At 35.3% G+C, this 26,357-nt stretch overlaps 1 protein-coding gene and 1 pseudogene across 1 annotated transcript in view; both read right to left on the bottom strand.

The window, feature by feature from the left end:
- The window catches only part of LOC127221716 (uncharacterized), a 165,293-nt gene extending 143,504 nt beyond the window's left edge, over nt 1–21,789 (bottom strand). The window contains 8 exon segments of the mRNA XM_051183729.1: nt 8,676–8,748; nt 10,918–10,951; nt 13,460–13,524; nt 15,826–15,963; nt 17,134–17,240; nt 20,071–20,244; nt 20,373–20,487; nt 21,518–21,789. Coding sequence (XP_051039686.1) covers nt 8,676–8,748; nt 10,918–10,951; nt 13,460–13,524; nt 15,826–15,963; nt 17,134–17,240; nt 20,071–20,244; nt 20,373–20,487; nt 21,518–21,753 — 942 coding nt within the window. The 5' untranslated portion in view covers nt 21,754–21,789.
- Nucleotides 21,790–23,004: 1,215 nt separating this feature from the next.
- Nucleotides 23,005–23,937, bottom strand: LOC127221756 (olfactory receptor 4F6-like; annotated as a pseudogene).
- Between the last annotated feature and the right edge of the window lie 2,420 nt (nt 23,938–26,357).

The following is a 26,357-nucleotide window of genomic DNA, read 5'->3' as shown; positions in this document are numbered from 1 at the left end:
ACCAATCAGAGTAATATTTACTAAATGATTCATAAAATAGTGTTCATTTTTACACATGTACATGGATGTCTATTATTGTGGTTATGTGTTCTTCAGTTTACAGATCTTACAGTATCTTCATCTGCTAATGTGAATTTTTCAGAAGTGAAATATGATTATTAAAAATATAAACTGAAAACAATGTCAGCCATGGTGGTACATACCATTAATCTCAGCATTGGGGATGGAGAGGCAGGCAAATGCTTATGAGTTCAAGACAAATCTGGGACTACACAGCAAATTATAGGACAGCCAGAGCTATACGAAAAACTGTTTGAAAATCCAATTTAAGCTGATTTTTTTATTTTAATATATCAGGAAGTTGTAATGTATGAAATCAATGCTATATTTATTACAAGTCACATTTGGTATTCAGAGATGGATTCTAGTGTCTTATATTACTGTTGGTACATTGTTTGGGTGTATCATGTTAGTCCTCCAACCACACTCAAAAAACAACCAACTTACTGGCTCAAGTTAAAACTGATATGTTCCTTAGTCTACCCATCTGCTTTATAGCACAAATACTAAAATCCCAGAGACAGATATATGGGTTCAAGAGAAGATCACAAAAGAATAGCCATCCAGTCGCTCTTACCTCTACCAGGCTGAAATGGAGATATTGTCTTCCCTGTGACTGAAAACATAATCTCTCATGAGACCCTTTGCTTCTTCCTTATATACCTTCTTAGTGCTGGAGCTAAACGTGTGAGCTTTGTTATTCTTTTAAACTGATTCACTTTCATGTAGCTCAGGGTCTTCTTAGATTCACAGAGATCCATCTGCCTCTGTCTCCTGAGTCCTGGGTTTGAAGGTGTGCGCCACCACTGCCCAGTTTCTATGGCTGTGGCATCTGATCCCCCAGGCAAACTTTATTAGATCATAAACAATAAATCACCCCTGCTTAAAATCATATATATATATATATGTGTGTGTGTGTGTGTGTGTGTGTGTGTGTGTGTGTGTGTGTGTGTGTATTCTTTGATGCTTGAAATTATTAAGAGAATTTATTGGCTACAGTTTACCTAATTATACCAATTAGAAGGCACAGACTATGACTAGTTTCAATTTAGCAGTACTCTGCAATCACCTAAATGTTAAAACCTGGACGCAAACAGATATGAAAGCCTTAGTCCTTGTTTTAAGTTAATATCCCATCACAAGAGTTGTTTTTTTATAGCATTTCTTTATTCCTACCTTTAATATTTCTTCTTTCATATTTTTTCTCAGATAAAAGGCCCTCACCACTCTATGGAAAATCATGAGAGACACTGGTTAAAATGTTATCAGTCATGAGTGTCCTAGATATTGTTCATTTTATAAGATACCTGAATTTCAACATGCAAAAACAATTAGACTGGATTATTACAATGAAGGGGACAAGTTTTACTTATCATCTCAAAACCATTGATTACATAACTTGAGCATTGAAGACCAAAAGAAATATGTATATCTACAATATAGCTGTTCTAAATAGGACTGTCCAATAGTAATTCTGTAATTCATGTTTATACACATTTAATTTCATTCATAGAATACAGCACTTAGCATTTACACAACATCCAATGACAGAAATAATGTGTGCTTTCTAGTCCTGGTGGTGTATGCCTTTATTCCAAGCACTAGGGGCGGGGGCAAAGGCAGGTGGACATGGGAATTTGAGGATAGCCTGGTCTTTAGAATGATTTCTAGGACATCCAGAGATAAATAGAGAAATCTGTATCATAAAACAAAAACTAACAAAAAAGACAGACAGAAAGGAGGGATGGAGGAAGGGAAGGAGGGAAAGAAAGGAAGGAAGGAAGGGAGAGAGAGAGAGAGAGAGAGAGAGAGAGAGAGAGAGAGCACACTGGGGCTCAGCTTGCTTTCTCCTCCTTTCCTCAATCTGTGGTGACAACCACATGATGTTGTCTCTAGTTCTACATTACATAGTCAATCATCCAAAGAACACACTCATACAAGTCAAACACTATTCCTGTGGGATTATGAATCTGCTAGATTTATCCAAATGGGACTCCAAATCTATAGGAGTTGAAAATAAAGATGAATAATTGAAGCTACTGGGGAGGTTTTATAACCAAGAGCCTTATAGTAGAAGGAAGAAGGTTCATAAAACACACTGAGGTTGATTAGGCTACTCTATTCTTTCCCTCAATTAGAGAGATTGAAGATACTATAGAGAGCAAAAAATAAAATGAATTTTTAGCTTTAAAGTAGTGTGGGTTTTAATAATTTTACGTTTTATAATTGGTTAAGTTGTTTCAAGCATTGGCAACTAAGTTTGGAACAGGTAACAAAAAATGTAATTCTTATTGCCAATCATATGTAATTAAACAAAAGCAAGCAGCATTGAACAAAAGAACTGAAATGTCTTCCTACCAGTGGCTGAATATTTTCACTGTCATCTGAGATACTTTCTTCCTGTGATTCAGTGGTAAATATATCTGATTCTGTTGGCAAATATCTTTAGTTAACCACGATGATATCATACATCAATTGTCTTTAAAAACAACATACATATTTTATAAACCAGTAAAAATAATGTAGTTTTCAAAGAATTATACCAATTAAGTGTAATACTGAGCTGGATATTTGTGTTCCCTAAGTTATTTCTTTCTTTTTCTTTTTTTTTTTTTTTTTCATATTTTACATACCGATCCCAGTTTCCTCTCCATCCCTCCCTCCCTCTTTCCTCTCTCCCATGCCCCTGACCACCTTCCCATCCCATCCCCCCCCACTCCACAGGGTGGGTGGTGCCTTCCAGGAGGGGGTCAACAAAATCTGCATGTCATTTGGAGTAGGGACTAGGCCCTCCCTCCTGCCTCTTCCCTACATTATTTCTAAACAATCACTATTCACCTACATAGGCAATAGATGGCGCCTTGTTAAAAAAAATATTCACATTCAATGTTTCTCCTTATTCCCAAACTAGCAGCAATATTTCAAATCACCCATGCATAGACTGGCCATTCTCTTTGTTTGATATCCGAATTATTAGTACTTGGATGAACTGCGGTAAGATTGGGCATAGTGGGAATACCTTAGGGTTGCTTGTACTGAATATATATCTGATTTGACAATAAAGTGGTAACTTCAGGCAGATAAAGGACAGAAAATTACAAGTACATTATGTCAGTAGTGAGAAAATAAAATGTTTCTTTTAATGATATTTGGATTTACCTAAAACTATGTTATTTTATCAGGAAAATCACTGTTAGTTTAATATTACCAGAGGTCAGATGACACACAAGAACTGCACATCCAACTAGTCAAAATCCTTACATTGATGGAGAACTCATCCATGAGACTTGCGGGAGGAGAAAAGGAAATGAGGACATTGTGCCATTTCAAGTATGCTGAGATATATTTCCACAGACACTGACACTGCAAGATTTACCTTCATTCATTGATGCCTCCTGGTTTGTTGCTGATTCTTTATATGCAACAGCATTTGCCTTTTTAGCCATAGGCTGTGTGACATGAAAATGTAAATGAGCAAATTCTTTTTTTCATACATTATGAAATTGATGATATATATGTGCTTGTTATTACCTTTGATGGATGTTTTTCAGAGGAGTCTAAAATATCAAAGAGACACACTCAGTTATTTTTCACCCCAGTATTTACCACACAAGCAGAGTCCATGTAGACCAAAGGCTCATAGGTACTTTGGAAATAGAAATTTAAAATTTGCCAAATTTTGTTTTTGTTTGTTCTATTTCTGTTCAGTTAGAAGAGAAATATGCTTGGGATCCAGTTGTAAAACTAAGATCATAAAATTAGAATTAAAATTTGTAAAAGAAGACCCATATCAGAGTTCAACTATTAAAGCTGATAGTAAAAAACAATAATACCTCGGCATTTATCTTTACCAAAATAATACAGAATGATTGAATTGACAAGGCTACAAGGACTTATCAAAGCTTATAAATTAGGTAACACAGAAATGTTTTAGTAGGTATATGAACCTAAATTCAACTGAATGCAAATGAACTTTTGAAATATGACTGTCAATGTTTAAAATGACTTATCATTGAAAAATTATGAAGGCTTTACTAGCTACATGTGAAACAATGAAACCATTTACTTCCAGGTACAATTTTAGCAATAAATGAGTTAAACATATCTGTTATTACAAAACTGCATTATTGTATCATGTGAGCAATAGAGGATTTTCACACAGCAATTCATTGGTAAATTAGCTGTAATTTCAGACAGAGGAAACAGGGCTGAATTTAAATTCATATTACTGTACATTCTATCTACTGGTTTATTTCTGCCATGAACTATCATTATTGCCTTATAAACTTTACTTATTATACTATCTCTCTTTGATTCTTCCTTGATTGCTATTTTCATGCTCCCCAGTAAAAGCAAATGTATTCTTTCTCTTGATGCTATCACATCTTCACTAATAATCCAAAATCCCTCTCTATATTTATCTAAAAAATAAGAGATTATTGCTACAGCCTGAGAAAATATTGCAAATGCAAAGTTTTGGGCATTGATCCCAAATTTCTATAACTTTGAGAAATACTAGTTTCTATGATATCTGCTTCAACATCTCTTTGCCTCAGCTTATGTATGGAATCTGTCCTGTAGTTCTTCCAATAGTGTCTGGAAATTACTTCCTCTCAAACTTCCTACACCTAAAACTATTAATTGTTCTTGTTCAAACCTTTTATTTTATCTTATAAGATGCCACCTTGTAACAACAATTTACGTGGCATTGCATACCACACCTGTATAACTGACCTCATAGTGTTTTTAATAATCTAAAGTAAAGTAAATCTGCCTCTGCATGATACAGTTTGTCAGCCATTAGTGACTTTTTGAAACATGAGATGGTGATATAAAGTGGGAAATATCTTCCTTATTTCGCAGGCTAGTTTTGTTACATAAAGACAACTTTCTTTTTGTTTCATAACCTTAACCCCTGGCATCCTTTCTTTCATACTCTGTACAACAAAACCTTTATTGGTTTTTCTTCATTTATTCCTTGTGTTTTTTTATGTCTTTATTGGTATTCATTCCCTGCACTAATTTCTTACTTATTTCCCCAGAGTCCTTGTATATAAGAATGTCATGAACTGATAACCATAAGCAAACTCCTTTAGTAAGAGTCTCAGTTTCACCTGTTATTAAAGACTGATAAGAGGTACTAATTGTTGGCATTTCACTTCCATTTTGCATGGTTATCCATTGAGTGGCAAGTTTTTTGGCTACTAGATTTCATCAGTAAACAGTCAGTTAACATCTTTATAGAATATAGTTCTTACCTCCCACTGTTCCTTTTGCTTCATTTTTGTCTCTTTGATCTCCAGCCCCACATAAGTTACTGGGATATTTACCAGGAGCATCCTTAGAAGAACTCAGCTAAAATTAATACCAAAAATAAAGAAATTAATGTATTCTTATTCATTTTAAGATACATAAATTTCCAATTTTTAAAAGAAACTCTACATAAAGCACATAGGAATGTGTCTAAAACCACAATTATTTCCAATACCAAACCTTGTTCGTGCTCTCTAAGTCTATTTGCCACCACTATGTAAAACAAAACTGGAAGTCTACAGGAGACATGTCCATAGATAATCTCCTTACTTGTACATATTTTCTAAAAGTTAACCTTATATGGCCCAATTCTTACATTTCACATAGCAAGTTAGTATCGATTTTTTAAAAAGCCTTCTCCTTAAGCATTCTAATAAACAGCTATGCTTAGCCCCAGAACTTCACCTTTCCTCTGTTTGTCAATCAAAACCTAACATGCTTTCACCAGCAATGTGCTTTCCCTCTTCCTGGGGTATTTCTCAAATCCACATTTTTTATTTAAAAACAAAACAACAACAGAGAACAAAACAACTCAACTTCACAACAGTAATCCTAGATGTAACAAGCAGATGGCTTCTAAAAATACAAGAAAGGAAAGTACAAAGGAAGCCCAGGGAGGAGCTCTAGAGAGTGGGGACAGTAGGATGCAGGTGCCTAGAAGGAGAAAAAAAAATGGGATAAATGGATTTTAACTATAGGAGAAGAACAATAATACATAGAGATGGAGGAGAACTAATTAACACTAATGATGCTTGAAAATCCATAGGGAACATATTATTTTATGTTTATATAAAACATAATGATAAATATGTGTGTATGCATATCTAAATAACTTAAAAAATTTATAATACTTTGGTGGGTGTAACTTCCCCAAGAGCTATAGACAGGCTAACAAAATCTTCAGCTTCAAACAAGGACAATAGCCTTTGAGTTATTGGTCAGTGGATTCTAAGAGACTCCCCAAAGAAATATAGACCTTTCATGTTGTTGTTGATCTCTTCCAATAACTTGGAGATTAGACTCTGTTACTGCAAACACCACACAACTCAAACATGGGACTGGGAGGAATCCAGCAAGAACTAGAATGGATTGCTTTTCCATGAGGACTGACTTTTATAGCATCCAAAGACACTATGAAACCTACCGGGAGAGAAAAGCAACCAATACTTCTACCTTGTTACAGAGCCTGTGAATCACGACAATGATGTTTGAGCAAGATAGCCCTAATGGTGCAATAGTGTTACTTTCTTCCTAGTGGTAACCAATTGCTGTCTAGCTTGATTTAGAGCCTACTCAGTATAAGGTTACAAATCTAGCCAACAATCCTTGCTAGTAGACATCCTAGAATCTAGAGAACCTACTACTGCCATTTTCCTCAACCACTATAATTCCTGTTTTCTAATACCCACTGATGAATATAGTTCCCACCTTTCACAAGATGAGTTTCCTTTGTAGCATGTGGAGACTATCAGAGAGCCATAACTGGTAAAAATAAAAATAATTGGCCACTATTGGGTGCCTGAAACTATCTGGTATTTACAGTTTCAGCCTTTAATCCTAAGGTACCGGGGATGCCTTGGAATAGAAAACAGAAAAAAATGAATGGCCAGGGAATCAGTGTGCCTACTGCAGATACTGTCTTCTAGGTGTGAAAGGAAAGCTGTGCCTGTAAAATTTTAGTGACATGTTTGCCTAAATAAGACTTGTATAATGAAAATATCTGTAAACATGCCAAGGAGAATGGTAGAAATTTCACAAGGTACCATCCCTAGATGAAACAAAGAATTAGTTTTCTCCAGGGACAAACCTCCTGACAGGTTGCCCAATCCCAAGTGTGTAAAAGACTAAATGTACTTAATTAATATATATATATATACACACACACACACACACTCACATTAAACAATAAAAGGGCATGAATTAGAGAGCAATTTGAGAGCAGATATGGACATATATAGGAGAAGCTGGAGTGGAGAGAAGACAGGGTGAAAATGATGTAAATACAATACCCTTATATGAAAAATTTAAAAATTAAAGTCAATGTATTTAAATTTGCTGGCCAGTGATGGTACTATATATTTAATCTCTGGATTTAGGAGGTTGAGTCAGGCAGATCTCTATGAGTTCTAGGCTAGCCTGGGCTACATAGAGAAACCCTGTTTTGAAATAAATAATAAATAAATAATTTTAAGCTTCGTTTGGAGCATGCCAGATAAAGCAAACAACTTCACTCCTGGAACTGGAGGATAACTTTGGCAATATAGAAAGTTTGTATCTTCAAATAAAACTTTTCAGCCCTAGAAGAGAAACTTTGTCTATAAAATTAGGTCTTTATAACTATCAGTACTGTGTAAGGAAGAAAGGTAAGACCTCATTTAAAAGTTAATGCAATTTTTCTATCAACCTATAAACAGCATAATAATAATTATTTTTCCTAATCATGCCATATAAAATGGTAACCCTTGACTGCAGAAAAAAATCACTATGAAAATATCAAGCTATCATTACCCTTACAAATGTTTTTTTGAACTAATCCTTTTCAAATACTGTTCAAATGTCTGTAAATCTGTATCCAGTATTCACATTAGGAAGGAAAAATATAGCTAGAATCTTGGTTAGTGTTTTTTACAAGTTTTAAACAGATAACAGATGATTGGGAATTAGAGTATACTAAAATTAACTCTGAATGTTGGATTTGGACCTGCAGCTGTGCAGTAGAATACTTTCTACATCTACACTGCAACCTGGGCTCAAGGTCTACACCCCAAAGACACAAATATAACGCCTACAGTGAATACAAAAGACCAATAATGCTAAGGTGAATAGCTTTGCTGAAAGTGACATGAGAAACATTTGTTGCTGGATATATTTTTAAAAGCAGTTATCAATCTTCCATAAATAGTTCTGTGCTCTCCTGTGGGAATCTCTGCTTCATTGTGATTCTGTGATATTATCAGATCATATGATTTATAAGTCATAAGTGGCATTCATCCAAATATCATTTACCATATTTGAAATCTCCTCTTCCGTGGAAATTCTGTTCCTTACTTCTTAAACTATTATTTTGCTCCTTTCCCTTTTACTTCAAAAAAGTTAATTTATCTTTGTTGTTTATCATATTAAAGAAGTAGTCGATTAGTCACAAGTCACAGTCTTATGAAAACATCTTTTCCTCACCAACTGACTAGTGTCGATGATTGTCAACAGAATGACAATATTTAGACCAGTACAGAATTTCAAAAGTAAACACTACAGAAAAACATATCTCTCAACCACATTAATTTCAAGGAGCAACATTTCACCTTGTCATTAAAATCACTCTCCTCCTCCTTTGATTTAGGCAAGGTGGATGCTGAAGTAGGACCATCGGGGTACCTACAGAGAAAACACAATACAAATGAATGGATGCAACTTAAAAAAAAGGCTGGAAACCTACATATTCAATTATATTTTATAATCATAACCGAAGTGAATTAAAAAATAATGTCCAGTTTCCTCTTTGCCTCTGCCTCTTCTAATTTATAAGACTGGATGCATTAAGATTCTTTTTTCCATATGAATGCTGACAACAGATATGTTGGCAGGAACTTGGGAACTTAACTTCCTAAACTTCCTGAACTTAATGAAGAATTCGGAAACTATTCAATACCTCAGAGAACTCATGCTACTTTAACCCAAAAGGAATCCTGCTTCAAAATCTAAGTTCTTCAACCAAAACATGGAAGTCATGTTGTTCTTCTATGCAAACAGCTACAGAAAAGAAATCATTCCTTTCCCTTTGCCTCAGATAGTAAAAGTAGTTCCCTGAAATATCTTAAATGTCTTAAAGCTAATTATAAGAATTAAACAAATAAATAGGTGGATTAAATATAGATAGAAAGATGTCCAAATGTCTACGTAGTCAATGGGAATGCATTTTGCAAGGAGAGCAGAACAGAAAATAGTCCAAAATAATTTTATTTCAACACATAAATTTGACTTTTGAAGCTGATCTGATACATTTCATATTTAGGTTCTAGGGCTTCTGTCAATCTATGATAATGAGCAAGGGAATACATTGGTAACCCAGACAGGCTGATAGTCAAATCATGGAAGCACTGCTTTGAATGAAAATTGTGTAGTTAGGAAAACATGCATTAAAATAATAGGAGGATGCCCCTCAACTGAAGAATGAATAAAGAAGATGTGGCACATCTACACAATGGAATATTACTCTGCAGAAAAAAAAATGGAATCTTGAAATTCGCAGGCAAGTGGATGGCACTTGAAGAAACCATCCTGAATGAGGTAACCCAGTCACAAAAAGAGGAACATGGTATGTACTCGCTCATATATGGATTTTAGACCTAGAGCAAAAAAATCACCAGCCTATAATTTATACCACCAGAGGAACTAGGTCACAAGGTGTATTCTAAGAGATTCATATAAAGTCCCTCACAGAATGGGGAAGGGGCAAGTCCCCCAGAGCACATGGGAAGTGGGGGGGGGGCAGTGAATGGAGAGATAATTAGGAGAAAGAGAAATGGAAGAGGAAAGCACCTGAGACAAGGGAGATTGAGCCAGGGTAGGAATAGAAGACAGGAGAGATAGAGAGAGAGAGAGAGAGAGAGAGAGAGAGAGAGAGAGAGAGAGAGACAAAGAATGAACATAAATGAGGGAGCCATTATTGGTTTGAAGATAAAACTGAACCTAAAGAAAGGTCTAGAGACCTACAAGACTGCCACCAACTAACAATTTGATCAACCTTGGAAAGGCTACCATAAATGCCCTTCCTGGATAGTGAGATCAACAACTAACTTATTTACCATCATGGAGTGCTCATCTAGTAACTATTAGAAACGGAAGCAAACACCCATAACTAAACACTGAGTCTAACTAGAATCCAGATGCAGAGGGAATGGACAAGACCAGGTTGCAGAAACACAAGGAGACAGCTGACCCGAATAAGGAGGAGCTAAGGGGACCCCAGACTGATAGCTGGGAATCCAGCACGGGACTGACTCAGACCTCTGAATATGGGTCTCAGCTAGAAGGACTGAGCAGTCTAAGGGACCTCAGACAGTGGAACCAGGATGTATTCCTGGTGTACAAAAGGTCCTTGTGGACACATCCCCCATGGAGGGATACTGCCTTAACCTAGAGACAGGAGAGAAGTCCTAGTTCCTACTTCAAATGACTTGACAGATTTACATGACCTCACCTAGATGACATTAGCCTACAAGTGGAATTGGGGTGGGGGGATGGGAGGGAAGGGTGGTCAGGGTGCATGTGAAGGGGCAGAGAGGGTAAGACAGAGGGAGAGAGGGAAGAAGGGAGGGAGGGAGACAGGGAGGGAAAGAGGGAGAGGGAACTGGGATCAACATGTTAAATTAAAAAAAAAATAGGAAAAACATTGACCATTTATTATGGTAGTTATAAGGACTAACTAATGTTAACATAAAATAACGAGAGAGATTACAACAGAGTAGAATAGTGAACAACAATTTATTCATCTATACATTCAACAATTAGGAAACATGATTTTTATATTTATACAAATCTTACTTGGCTAATGAATTGTCTTCAGAATTCTTGCATGCTATTTAAGAAAAAGAAATTTATTTTAAATAGAAAAATTAAAAATTCTAAAATATTAAAAACATAGGACTCTAAAATTTCATTTGAAACATTACTTTTAGACCGTGTCTGAAGAATAGCCTAAAGATGGGTTCTAATTATATTGCTGATTGAGTAATGAATGTACTAAAAAAAAAAAAATCTACTTCTTGTTTTCTATTCACTAGGCCTAATGAAGAAAACTAAAACTTCCAAAAATCAACACCTAAAAGTAAGTTGTAAAGTCCAATGATATCTATGGCAACTCAATTTTATCTCAGTGACTTCAATGGAGAGGAATAAACAGCAGAAAATAGGAGGATACATGTGCAGTACAACAGTAGCAACAATTCTGAGCTTGTTTATTTTGTTATTACACCAACAATTATATCAACTATTAGGTCCAAATTTCAGTATATTCTAAGATATATTATTTTAAAGAAGCTCAACTATCAATAGCAAACTTTACAGCATGGCAAACATGGAGTTAGAACAAAACAAAGGGGCTTGGTAAAGACTTTTCAGATGCAAAGCAAGCTCCATGCAAGTCATCCTCTTCCAGGAATAATGCTAAAACCTTCTTCTAGTGACAGCTGTTTCTGTGTTTTTAAATCTGGTGCAATTGAAACCAGATTCATCTGATACATCTCGTATAGTAGAAACAACTAATTTGATATCAGAACTTAAAGGTTTACCAGTCCTGACTTGCGTTAAATAAAGAGATATTTAAGCTTAAAAGAACACAGTACATTGTAACAGGAAGTTTCTAGGGAAATCTTTTGACACGAGTACTTTTTATTTTTATAAAAGCTGTTTATTGACTCTATGATAGGTAGCAACAAGGTATTTTTTCTGTTTATTAAAGTTTTCACTTATTTTACCTACTGACTACAATTTTCCCTCCCTCCTCCCTTCTCATTTACCCCCTCCACCTCCCTTTTCTCCCCTTCCCCCATCCTTTACTCCTCATCTCCATTCAAAAAGGAGCAGGCCTGACATGGGAGTCAACAAACCTTGGCATATCAAGTTGAAGTATGACTAAGCTCCTCCACCTGCATCAAGGTTAAACAAGGCAATCCAGAATTGGGGAATAGTACCCAAAGGCAAGCTCAAGTATCAGAGAGAGGTAGGTCCTGATCCCACTGTGAGTAGTACCACAAATAGACCAATCTACACAACTGTCACACACATGCAGAGGGTCTAAGTTAGTCCCATGTAAATTCCCTAGCTGTTGGTCCAGAGTTCCTAAGCTTTCAAAAATGTCAGGTCACTTGTCTCTGAGGGTCCCTCCCATCATGATCTTGACACCCCTGGTTTTTACAATCCTGCTTCCTTTTCTTCAGGAGAACCCCTGGAGCTCAGTCTAGTTCTTGGCCATGGAACTCTGCTTCTGTTTCTATCAGTTACTGAATGAATGTTCTCTGATGACAGTTAGTTACCAATCTGATTAAAGGCAAAGGCCAGCTCAGTCACCCTCCCTACTATTACTAGGAGTTTTAGCTAGGATTATTATTATGGATTCCTGGGAGTTGTCATAGCACCAGGTTTCTTCCTAGCCCCAAAATGCCTGACACATCTTTCATTATTTCCCCCCTCCATTCTTTCCCCAACCCACCCAAACCCATCATTCCTCTTCCCATTCTCTCATCATCCTCCCCACCCCCACATCCTCCCAAACCCACCCCATTTTACCCAGGAGATCTCTTCTATTCTCCCTTCCCAGGAAATCCATGTGTCAATGTGTGGGCCCTCCTTAGCTGTAAAGTACAGGATAACCAGACTATAATCCACAGCACCAGAGAAGCTACGTAATAAGGTGAACATGTACTTTTAAAATGGGCAAACTCCTGTGATTATTACACATAAAACCAGAACCAAAGAAAAGAGGCTAAACAGTAAAGTTTAGTACAGAGTGCAATTTCTTTCAACCTTTTGCATTAAGTGGAAAATTGCTATGAAATAAATCTTTTTCCAGTGTGTTTACCATCATATCCTATAAGTATAATAAAAACAACAGGCAAAAAGGAGCTGAGGGGGTAGACAATGACTATAGAACTTGCTTTAAAAAGTACAAGGTTCTGCGTTCAATCCCTAGTTCCACAAAAGTTGTTGATTTTAATAAAGAAAACTTCTGAGTATGCACTGCATGCCTTTAATCTCAACAACTGAGAAATTAAGACAACTTACATTAGAAGCCAACTTCAACTATACAGTAAGATAGAAACCACTTCAGGATGACTGAAATAATGCATTGCCATTATTTTAGTGAGGCTACTATAACTGTACATCCTAACAAGAGACAACCATAATTCTTAATAACAGGTAACTAAAATCAACAGAATGCTAGTGCTATTGCCTAAATTAAAATATTCAAAATATGGGAAGCAGTTTCAATTACATATGCTTAGAAAACACAACAAAAGTGTTGATTTATATTGGCTGTGTGCCAATTGTGATTTTAATATCCACTTATAATTATCATAGACCATACCTGAACTGCCATTTTTATGTTTAATACGCAACTTTTCATCGTAGTCCATAAGAATCTCTCGACTACTATCATGTGCAAAAAAATCCAAAAACAAAAACAAAAAAACATAAAATTACTATTATAAAATTGGTGTGAAAAACATCTTTATACTATGTTGAATTTTCCAGAATGTTGCAGACAATATCAAAGGTATATCATACTCTACTAACACCTAATTGTTTGGCTGGAAACTCCACCTTGAAACTCAGCCCCACTCCCCACTCTCCAAACTCTGCCCACTCAAAAAGACCTCCAGAAGTTCAGACTCTTTCCCTGAAGCTCAAGACCACACTTACAGGAAATTTAAACTATGGGCTGTAGATGGGTCATGTGATTTTTCTAACAGCTGCCTTTTCTGAGAATTACCTGGGAGTATGTTGCTCAGATAAAACCTGGCCCTTTACCTTTTAATTTGGCTCAATTTGGCTACTGTGTCTGCTGAGAGACTTAATATCAGGGTACAGAAATCTTTCACCAATGTATTATTTCCTTTCCCAGTCTTATATTCAGCTATTATAGCTATCCAAAAAAAAATATGAAATACTTTTCTAATTTCAGTTCTGTAGCTGTGATAAAATAGCCTGGCAAATCAGAATTAGAGGAATAAGGACTTATTTTCACTCATAGTAGCATATCATTATTGCAGGAAAATTAAGACAGAAAGAACTTGAAGTAAGAGTTGTTGGTACTCCACAATCAAAACCATAAAAAAAAAAAAAAAAAAAGAAAAGCAATTCATGTTCCTCACATACTCTATTCTTACAGAATTCAGGACTCCTGCCTAAGAAATGGTGCTACCCACACTAGGCTGAGTCTTGCCACACCTATCAGCAATCAAGACAATTCCCTACTGATCATCTTACAGTCCAATCTGATCTAAAGGGTCACTCTAAAAGGACTTTGTGTTTTCTGGATAGCTATGATAGCTGACATTACCTCTCCAAGTGACTAAAAGATGTCCTGTTTGTCTCCAAAGGCCTTCAAAGGCAAAATCCTATTTTATACATGGATTCCAATGGAACATAATGTGAATGAGTTTTGTTAAGTACAAACTAAGGCTGACTGCTACTCAAGGATGAAATTGGCTCTCATAGCACCTAGGGAAGGATGCTGCACACTCTGCAAAAGGGTCTATTGACAAAGTTCTAGCAGTAATGAATAAATACTTGATTTTCGTTATTCATTCATTCATTCGTTTTTTTGAGGCAGGGTTTCTCTTTATTGCTTTGGAACCTGTCATGGAACTAGCTCTGTAGACCAGGCTGGCCAGGAACTCAAAGAGATCCACCTGCCTCTGCCTCATGAGTGCCTGGATTAGGCATCAACTCCAATGCCCAGCTTGTGATGCTCTCTGCATCATGATTTGCCCATTTATGACAGTCCACAATAAGCCTAAATCATATTTTGTATCACAAGAGATGAACAAATTCTTCAGTTAATAAACCATTACGGTCTAAGGTTTAAAAAATGTGGCTCCATGTAAAACTCTGAATAAATAATAATGATCAAATGGCTAGCAATGAGCATGGTACAAGCTAAAAGCCCAGAATCCAAAGGAAAACCCTGTCACTTTGGGACTAATAGCACAATTAAAATATTGTAACTTTTCAATGGAAGTGTAAATCAACATAAATCACTAAAGAACTGATTCAACAAAGGCAATCTGGTTATCGAGGTCAATCCCTTCGGGTCTCTGGGACAAGTGAATACCAACATTGCAGCAACAGAATCAATAGAAACAAAAGAGGGAATAGAATGCCCCCTTTTTGCTCCACCTGCCTTTTGAAAGAGAGAACTCCTCCTGGGACATAAGGGAACTCAGAAACCTTTATCTTCCTTAAGATTCAAAGATATATAGAAAACTGGCCAGAGAAAGAAATACTATTTTCTGCAAAACTGTACCTGAAGACTAAAATAACTATTTAGAGTGCTCAACATCTGATACTATATTACTATATATATGTATATAGATATACATATATATAGTAAGGGTGTATATATTTATATATTTTATAAAGTTATAGTTGGATGAAATTGAAAATATTAGGATTCATAATTTTTAGGTTCAGAAAGTTCCACATAGAGGTATAGATCAGTGACAGAATTATCCAGCCCAAATGAGGTACTTGATTTAATCTTTAGCATTACCAAACCAACTCATGAGATAAGGAAACCCTTCTTCATTTCTACTTCTAAAATATTTTACGTATTGGATTCCAAAACAACCTAGAGTCAACAACAATATATTATGTGAGGGAAGATGAAGACTTTGTGATTAATTTGAACTACAAGTTAGTGTTCATTAGCATTCTAATGCAAACACCTACCCTTTACTTGTGCCTTCAATAGCATAACGTAATGCAGTCCATCCAAACACATCTTTGAAGAAAAAGTCAATGCCTTCATTCAGAAGTAGACTCACCATATCCTTTGAATCCCATCTTATGGCATATAAGAGTGTGTTTCTGGAATAACACAGAAATAGCATCATTAAGGGCTCTTTAATTAAAAATTAATACTTTGGTATATTTTACAAATTTAATATCTTGTTTGGAATTGTGATATATATATATATTGGTTACAAGGATTCATCTTTATATACTGTGTCCAAGATAAAAGAAGAAATGGATTTTTTGTAGAATTCTTAGACATTATCACCTTTGATAGAATCTAAGTGCATAAAAGCTATTCTTCTTAAATATATAAGGACTTAAATGATGATTCCATTTTCTCTAGTTTAGTGTAACATGTTACAAGTACTAATCAGATAATTGAAAGCTCTTTTCATTATTTAAGCAATAATAACATTATGAAATATTCTGTTAATAATAAGATTCATTGTAGCTACAGATAGTAATGATGATAACATGCTATGTTCTGCCCTAAATGTATCATAAATGACCTCATGAAAACCTTTCAGTATATTATCCTCTTCATATTTGGTGATATCTAACACTAGCAGATTACATACCTAGCAACTAAGTATCTCACATTTTAACTGTTATCTACAAACCTGTATCTACTCACCTATGACTTAACAGCATTACTGTTTCTTCTAATGAAGTGAATTTGCTTACTGTTCCAAATACCATGTAAATATAAACACATCAATACCAATTGTAGAAGACAAAAGGGGTGGGGCTGAACAGAAAACTACAATAGCAATTCTTTGTCATTAAAGGATAATCTGACCTCATTATTTTTCAGAGTGAATTGAAAGGTAGGAGTTACACAGTATTTTGTGATTGTCCACTCTTTTTATGACTAATATGGCATTTTATAGGGCAACCATATAAGAACAAGGAAAAATGCTAACAAAGGTAATTGAATTTTGTTACAAATCAAAGTTAATCGAAAAGTCCAAAGTTCTTAAAAAATTAGTAAAACCAAACTTAAAATCCATGAAATCATCTATCTAAACAAACAAAGTATCAAATAAGAAGCATTAATCAATATAATAAGGGGGATATGAAACTCATTCAACTTATTGCTTGCTTATCTAATTAGACTAATAACTAGTTAATAATTGATCACTGAGTCCCTATTTTAATCTTCTTTCCATCAATGTGATATTTCTTGGTTGTGTGATTGTTATTTCAGTATGCCACTCATACTTTTAAAACATTCAAAAATACCTTTTCATCTCATCAAATACGTGTATATTTGCCCCATTCTTTACTAAAAATTTTGCCATCTCTATTTTGTTTTCCTTGAGAGCCTGTAAAAGTGGTGTAAAGCCATCCTGCAAAACAAAAGAAAACAATCTACAATCCAAAATCATTGCAATATTTAACTAAATTGAGTCTTAAACAGCCCCTGTGATTACAAATGCTTGTTAGAGTGAATAAGCAGCTGCTTCCCTTACTGTCACTTAACATTACTTCTCACTGACATGCCCTACATCCACCCATGTGTAACACATGAAAACCACATTCCCCCTTCCAAAGATCATTTTAAAACTGTGTCTGCTCAACGAATATTTCCTTCTACCATAGAATTTAGTATATGGAGTCATGTGATTGCTCTCAACTCCTTTAAAACTTTCTTGAGGGTATATGTTGTATCTGTGCATAAATAGCTATATCCTCAAACACAAGTAGCGAAAGTTTGGGTGTGAATTAGCTGCAGTTTTATATCCAGATCAATATTTTAAAATGATCTACACTTGTACCACACATGGCCACCTGTATACACACTGAACAACAACATATGCTTAAGGCCAACTGGATTTAAATTTTTTGTTACAGTACATTTATTAACTCATTTTATGTATTGTTTAGGTACAAAGGTGAACATACATTCATAGGGAAACCAAACATACTTTTGGAGATCAGAGGAATACTTACAGGGGAGGGTCCTGGAGGTGGAACTCAGGTTATTAACTCAACAATAAACCTGTTTGCTCACACAGATATCATGTGGGTATGGGATTCGATTCCTTAAGAGCAACTTAATAGCAGGTTTTTGCATGAGTATCTTGAGGCTTAGCAGTGTGTTCAGTTCCCAGAGGAAACTACTAATATCCAAGGATCATACTAAGTACATAGCTCCTGAGTTTTTCATCTTTCCAGTGAATGTTTCTGCCAATATGTTTGTATAAACCAAAATTTACATGTGAAACAATCTCTCTAATATTTTTTTAAATGATATTTTCCAAAAGGAAATATAAACTCTTATACTGACCATGAAATTTTCAAATTTTTTGTTAATTCACACCTCATTTGCATTCTGTTTTCCTCTAATGTTAATAAATGAGTCATTTGTTGCTTATGAGTATTAAAGCAACATTATTCATATAGTTTTCAACTCTGTCCTTCTCTCACTGTTGTGTTTACAACTGCTAGGATATGGTACTCTGATTTTATGAACTTTGCAAGTCACATTGTCAATTTCAAGTTTGTGATTTTTCTACTCTTTTGATGTAGAAAAAACACTTGCAATGACTAGTTTGGAATCTTTTGACCTGAATATTAATAATACATAGAATTCTTAAAATCTAGCTTATAATTTTTAATATCTTTTAAAAACAGTGTATTACTGATGTCTTAAAGCAAAGGGAGTTATTATTCTATAAGCTAATCATCACCATTGTTACTCTATTTTCTTCCCAAACATAAAAATAGTAAAAGAGGAAAATAGTTCTAAGATTATTGAGATCATACTGACTCTTGTAGAGTCCCTTAAGATTTTGTGCTCTAGCATCAATGCATTCAATGTCTATCTAGGAACTGTTTCAAAATTTCAAAGAAATAATTTTGTTAATACATTTGCCCATGACTAAATAGATTTAAAGCTTCAAACTCTGTATAGAAACCTCTACTTGCAATACAAATGTCCACACTTTTTTGAGGTCATTGAACACACAAATCTAGAACTAGGAAGCTGCCTCATTTCTAACCCACATGGTTAGTTACCTCACCATTTGTTCATATTACTGAAAAGAGAAAGAACTGAAAATATAATTTCCCTTGGGGGGAGCAGACAGGAAACAAGCGACTACTATCATATTTCACCTCAAAATGCAAAAATGCAAATTCCACCTCTCTCTCCTCCCATTTCAGTCATTCTAAATGTAGGAATGGAAGTTATATTTTGACATAACTTCTTCATTTCTTAAACAAAACTGGAAATATGCCAGTAAATTCTTTGATTTTTTTCTTCTGCTTTTCCATATAACTACCACACACTCATTACCTGTTTGACGTCCTCAGAGTGTTCCTCAGATTGAACTACAGGCATATTTATAACTCAGTAACCTTGGCAAACAAAGACTGACTACTCATCAAACAGAAAACAGAGTACCAATGTACATAATCTCATACTAAAATACTTCTCTTAGTTTTGACTTTTGTTGGTGGCTGTGTGTGTGTGTGGGTGCATGTGTGTGTGTGCGTGAAGGGCGTCAAGAACTTGGATAGGTAAGAAGGTGAATGGGTGGAGATCTGCGAGGAATTGGGGGATGGGAAAGTGTGATCAAAATAGATGAAAAATGTTCATCAAAATAATAATTTGAAAATAGTAATAATTCTTCATGATTCATTCAATTGCATAATTTCCAGGTGGTCCTTCATATTTCTGACCGGTTTTTTTGGTTCCATATTCACTGGTTCAGTCTTAACATAGAGAAACACACCATTTATATTACTTGTCAGCAGCATTAATATAAAAATTTGTCAAAAATTATTTTGTTGTATTGGGGTTTTGAAACAGTTTCATTAGCAAAGGAAGTTTTGCTCTTACTTCACAGAAGTTAGGCACAAATTTTAGTGAAAAAAAAAACATGAAAAGTAAAGTTTTACCTTGAATAAGTATAGCAAACGATGTTTTCACCAATACTAGCCCTAGTGAGATTCAGGAAAGCTCTACACTCTAACCCTTCTTTCAAGTCATCCATATTTGAAATAATATTTTTAAACAATTAAGCTATTTCAAAGTATTTTCATTCAAGGGATGCTTGAATGTCTAACATGCAAACTAATCCTACATGTATTAACATTAACACACACACACACACACACACACACACACACGTATTTCAGATTACTTGAGAACTACAGCACTGTGAACTGCACCTTGTTCTTTTGTTCCATGTCTGCACTATATTTAAGCAAGCATTTAGCCAGTGTCTGGTTGTCTTCATACACTGCATAGTGAAGAGAAGTATTGCCATCTTTGTCCATACGGTTTGGATCAGCACCATGCTTCAACAATGTACGTACACATTCATATGTCCAGTTTTGTACAGCCTAGGGATTATACCAAGAAACAGATTGCTTGTTAAAAAATTCAATAGGTGAAATGTTCATGGGGTAAGTTTTTTAATAAACATTTAAATCAAGTCTATATTATGCTAGATTTGGATAGCTATATATACCTTCATCAGAGGTGTCACAGAGTTCATGTCAACGGCATCAATGTCACAATTATTTCTCAACAGCACACTTACTACTTCTACCTGGCCATAGGCACAAGCAAAATGCAGAGCAGTCCTATGGAAATGAAGAATAAATGAAATTCTAGAATACTATCTTAAAGTTAACAATAACTTGCATAATCATAAAATATTAAATGGCACATAATTCTTAAACGTTGAATGGTATGTGATTCTTACACCTTCTGAACAAATGTTTAAGTCCATGAGAAAAAAAAATGGAAATATTTATTAGCTTGTATTACTCACTATATTAGTAATGGGCAACATTTTGATGGCATCTTTTGTGTGGTTCTGTGAACTGAGCACATGACTTCTCCCATTGATCAATATCCTCAACCAGAAGCAGAAAAAGCATGGTTTTAATTATAAACCATAGACTTATATTTATAATAATTAAATACCAATTAAATAATTGTGATTTATAATTAATAAATAACAAAATAATTAAAATATAATTTAATTACAACATATACTTTGCTACAAACTACTTACTTTCTACGAATCAATTCTCTCATCAGTAAAGCAAAGATAAGAAATAATAGTTAACTCACAGGATACCATGATGATGCTTCAATAGGAATTATGCAAAATATCTAGAATAGCTCCCTGCACTTGACAACTCAATTTAATATCAACAATATTCTTCCTACTCAGTAAAGAAGGTTTCAAGTACATAAAATTATATGAAAATAATTTTTTCTGATACATTTAACTATTAATAATTTTAAGGATTGTAAATTGTACTTAAAGTCTCTAAATTTGCTTAGAAAGGGGGCAAAGCAGAAAGGTTTTAGGAATAGTATAATATAAATGCTACATAATAGGTGTTCATGTTATCAATAATAAATAAATTACTTGATAAATTTGTGATTTATTAGGAAAAATTTGTAGGCTGCTTCGGATGATCTGGAGTAGGAATCTCCAGCTAGTGTGCAAGTCATGAGACAGTGCTGAGGAGCCAGAGCAGACAGAACACTGAGAGGTCCTCCCCTTCTCCTGGCTCCCCTATCCTGTCTTTGAACATAACAGAGGCCATTTCGTATCCTCCACGCAGGCCCCTTCCTCCAGTTCATAGGCGTCGTTACCTTTGCTTATAGTCTCTGTCATGTACACTGTGTTTTCCAAGACTTATCATTCTCTGCAGTCTCTCTGCATCACCCTCACTTGCAGCCTGGTGAATCTTTTTGAGAGGTTTGTATCTGGGTTCATTTGGGACAGAAATACTTTTCATATCACGTAAAAAGTCCAACAAGTTTTTTCGTGGGACATCGCAGAAGCCCATAGGTGTCTTTTCCTTAATTCCATGAACTAAGTTCTTCATGGCGGAAGCCACTGGTCTCAACCGCCTGTCCCTGATTCTTCAGATTTTCCCAAGGACTTGTTCCTAGTCCCACTGATTTCCAAACTCAGTATCAGCTTATGGAAAAGCAAGATATACCCACAAGATACCCCACCATGTTTGTAGGATGGAGTAAATAGCTTCTGATACGCCCGACCCCCGATACAGTTGATCAACTCTAGGTTGCCAAGCAACACTGGTAAACATTAGTGTGCGCATGCACAAGAGAGATGCTCCTGAACTTTAACATCCCTGGAGTTTAAGAGAGTCCATTGTGTTTGTAACAGGCCACTTCTGGCCCTCTCTCTGCATGAAAACAAATCTGAGTTCCATTAAATGTCCATGTCACCCTCACTGTTGATAGTGCCTTTCTCAGCTTCCATCTCCCACTCCCTGTTCCAACTCCTTACTCCCCTTCCCCAACACCCCTCTTCTTTCACTCCTTTACACATACAACCTGAAGCTCTTTGTCTTCATTTTCCATTTTTCACTACACCCCTTTGAACACCACTCATCCTCCCCCACCCCCACCAGGAGCTGCTAGATTTTGAAGTAGCAGCACCGACCCCAACACACACTACATAAGTTCATCTCTTCAAATATGCCCCTGAAAGTACATCCTAGCATCAACCTTTCTACCTTACTTCCTTCTCTGTGCACCACCTTTCACTCTTTGTTTCCCAGAAAAGTCCACATTACATCTATCTTTTCTTCCTGCTGGCCTTTACCCACACAATATAGTCTAATCATTGACCATACACACAAAGTGAAAAGCCAGCAAAAAGTGATGGTGCACATTTTAATTCTAGCACTCGGGAGGCTGATCCAGGAGGAGTTTGAATTGGAGGATAAAACGTAACCCCAAATAATAAGAAAACTAATACGAATAATGTCAGGAAGGCAATGAATATTTCAGCTGTGAAAACAAAGGATAATTTGTTACTTTCCTTTACATTCGCGCTTTTTAAATAGTCTAAAATATGTATTTCATAATAACCACTAAATATATAATAAATAAATAAAATGCAAAATATAAATAATAACCAATAAATATATAATATTATATAGCTAATAACCAACAAATATGTGAACATTTCATTATCAACTTGAAATAAATGATTCCAGCTTGTCAAGCTGTTGGAGTAGGAATAATGAATCTTGTCAAAGTAAAGGGGATAATTTAACATTTGTGTTTATATCACAGTATTGAGGCCATGTATTCCTGTGAGGAACTTAGCAGAAACTTTTCCTTCTCAGGAGCCGTTCACTCAGCTTCTTCATTGCCACCCACCTTCATGTCTTTGTTCCTCAGAGTGTAAATTGCAGGGCTCAGGATGGGTGTAATCATGAAGTCCAGAATGGCAAGAAACTTATCCACTGGTACAGTTGGAAATGGCCACATGTACACGAAGATGCATGGTCCAAAGAACAAAACAACCACAGAGATGTGAGCAGAAAGCATAGAGAGAGCCTTGGACAAACTGCCCAAGGACTGTTTACATACAGTAAACAGTATGAAGATGTAGGAGACAATCAATAAGAAGAAGGTAGTGACAGAAATTAACCCACTGTCAGCAGTAATCAAGAACTCCATTCTGTAAGTGTCTATGCAGGCCAGTTTGATGAACCTAAAAGGTCACAGTAAAAACTATCTATCTCATTAGAACCACGAAAAGGCAAATGAATAAGAAAAGCTAATTGAGCCACTGAGTGAATGAGCCCAAAAATCCAGGCAGCAATCAGAAGCAAAAGGCATGTCCATGCACTCATGATGGTCAGGTAGTGGAGTGGTTTGCATATGGCCACATATCTGTCCCAGGCCATGGCAACTAGCAACAGCATCTCACAAACCCCTAGGACATGAAGGACAAACATCTGGAAGATACAGCCCTGGAATGAAATGGTATTATGCCTGGAGTATAGATCAGAAATCAACTTAGGAACAGTTGAGGTAGAAAAACATAAGTCACCAAATGAAAGATTAGCTAGAAGGAAGTACATGGGTGAATGTAAATGAGGGTCAAAGATAACTGTAAGCACAACTGAGATGTTTCCTAGAAAAATTGTTGCATATGATATTGTAGAAAATGCAAAGAAGAAATATTGTATTGGTCTGTAGACTGATAATCCCAGGAATATGAACTCCATTACTTCAGAGTATTTGCTTCATTCATTGGATATTTCTTGAGTTATCTACAATAACCAAAACAAAACAGGAAAAGCAGTTACCAGAAATAGTAAAATTATAACAAATCAGTGAAATGTTTTATTTGTGAACTCATTACAAATTTTATTTGGATATTAAAGGTATAACTTAAACTATTGAAAAAACCCACTTAAGTTGTTTCAAAATACATATTAATAAAAATTCTTCATGATCTTTAATATTTTGAGTAATTAATGTCTCTATTCTACTAATATCCATAATGAATATATTCCAAAGATTATGTTATGTCCTTTGGTAAAACCTTGGTGCTGTTTCAAGCAGAATTACAAGAAGATTGAATACCTGAAGAAAAACAACTTTAAATGCAAATATAACCTTTCTAAGATGAAGAAAAACCCAGGAGAAAGATTGGTTATTATCCACCTATAATCTGCCAAACATCAGCTATTACCACTGAAGAGAAATTTAAGTGTTCTAGGTTTGAAATGTCCTCTGCAATGACCTTGGAACTAGGGAAGTGCATCAAGAGTAAAATAATCACTTGCATTAAGAATTGAACAAGGGGCAACTAGTGGACTCCAGTCACAAAGTGAGGAAACCAGCATAGGACCAACCAAGATTCCCTGAGTTTGGGTGTTAATTGGGAGGACTGAGCAGTCTATAGAGTGGTAGTGGATCAGTATTTATCCCTAGTATATGAATGGACTTTGGGAGCCCATTCCTCACATAGGGATACTCCCTCAACCTAGACACGTGGGAAATGGTCTGGACCCTGCTCCAAAAGTTATGACAGACTTTGAAGGCTCCCCACAGAAGGCCTCACCCTTCCTGGGGAGCAGAAAGGGGATAGGATGGGAGTTGGTGTGGGAAACAGGGAGAATGGGAGGGTGCAGGAACTGGGTTTGACATGTAAAACAAGCTTGTTTCAAATTTAAATAAAGAATAAAAATTAAAAAAATAAAAGAACTTTGCTGTTTTATCCAAGAACAACCTCATAGTCATCATGGAAATGGTGAATTTACTTTTGTACTCTCTGAGGAAACATAAACAAAATGACAAGGTTACTGATCTCCATCTGTGTCATCAAATTCGTCATGCTCTGATGAAGTTCTGTGAATAAGAACATAAGAGAAAAAGACAATTTCATGCATTGACAATTGGATTGTAACTGATATAATTTTTTAATAGACACCTTTAGAAGGATATCAAAACGCCAACTACAGGGAAATGAAAACCAATATTATATAAAGAAGTGAATATTATATTTTATTAAAAATTGGTATGAGAAAAAAATCCCTAAGAAACTTGCATTTAATGGCTACATATCTAAGAAAAAAACAGAATGATCCTGTCATGCTTATTTGTTATTTGCTTTGCTTATCTCTGAGCTAATGTGGATGCTTTTTTACTAGTTAAACCATACAAAAATTGACATTTCTACAGTTCCAAATATAAGGGCCATTATAAATTTTAAATAACTTAATATATCAATTTTCTTTTTCTGTCTTAACTCGTTAACTACTTAATTTTAGGCAACCCAATAATTTATGTTTAGCCCACACATAAACCTTGCCATGGTTTTCCCTCTTCTAATTCTACTACCAAGCTTCCCTCTAGATTGTCACTGACAATGATTTAGTATAATGTCATTTCCTCTCCTATATGTCATTTTTTAACCAAGCCTTAATCCTCCTGAAATAACATCCTTATATTGAATTTTCATTGGTGTCAACACCAGGGACTCACTGGAGTTAGAAATACAGTCTTGTGCAACAAAACCAGTCAGGAAAAGACATCATGATGGTTAGAATGTAGGAGTAGATACCAAAGCAAACAAAACACTGCAGAAGTTTAAAAAGAAAAAAAAAAAGAAAGAAAAAAGAAACTACGCAGTGATCATTATACAGATAGTGACTGGGAAACATAAGAACAGAATTCAGGAATCAGTTTGTTATTGGACCAGAAGAGAAAAATAGTATTTTCCGCCAAAGTTATGGCAAATATTTGAGAGGCTATATAGGTTAGCACTGATTTGAACAATACATAATATATATGTACTTTTGACAAAGAATTCATGGTTTGAATATATATTAAATTCAAGAAAAAAAATTCTAAGTAAGGGATGAAGGCACAATCACAGAGGTAAATGACAATATATTTTCTTTTTATCAAAGGAGCTTTAATTAGTCCTAAAAGTTGTGGTCATTCATCGTGAGGAACCCAAAGCACATATATTCAGAAGTAAAAAGTTGTGTATTTCTAAAAACAATAAAATAAAAGCATAGGAAAAAAAGTTCTGTATTTCCAAAGTAAAGGCATAGAAAAGCATCAAGATCAAAAGTCAAGGCTGAGGTGATGGTTAAGTTGGTAAAGTGCTTCCTGTACAGCCGTGAGATTCTGAGTTTAGCACCATGAACCC

This window comes from Phodopus roborovskii, unplaced genomic scaffold, assembly GCF_943737965.1.
Source record: "Phodopus roborovskii unplaced genomic scaffold, PHOROB, whole genome shotgun sequence".
NCBI classification, from domain to species: domain Eukaryota; kingdom Metazoa; phylum Chordata; class Mammalia; order Rodentia; family Cricetidae; genus Phodopus; species Phodopus roborovskii.
This window is presented reverse-complemented; position numbering and strand designations above follow the sequence as displayed.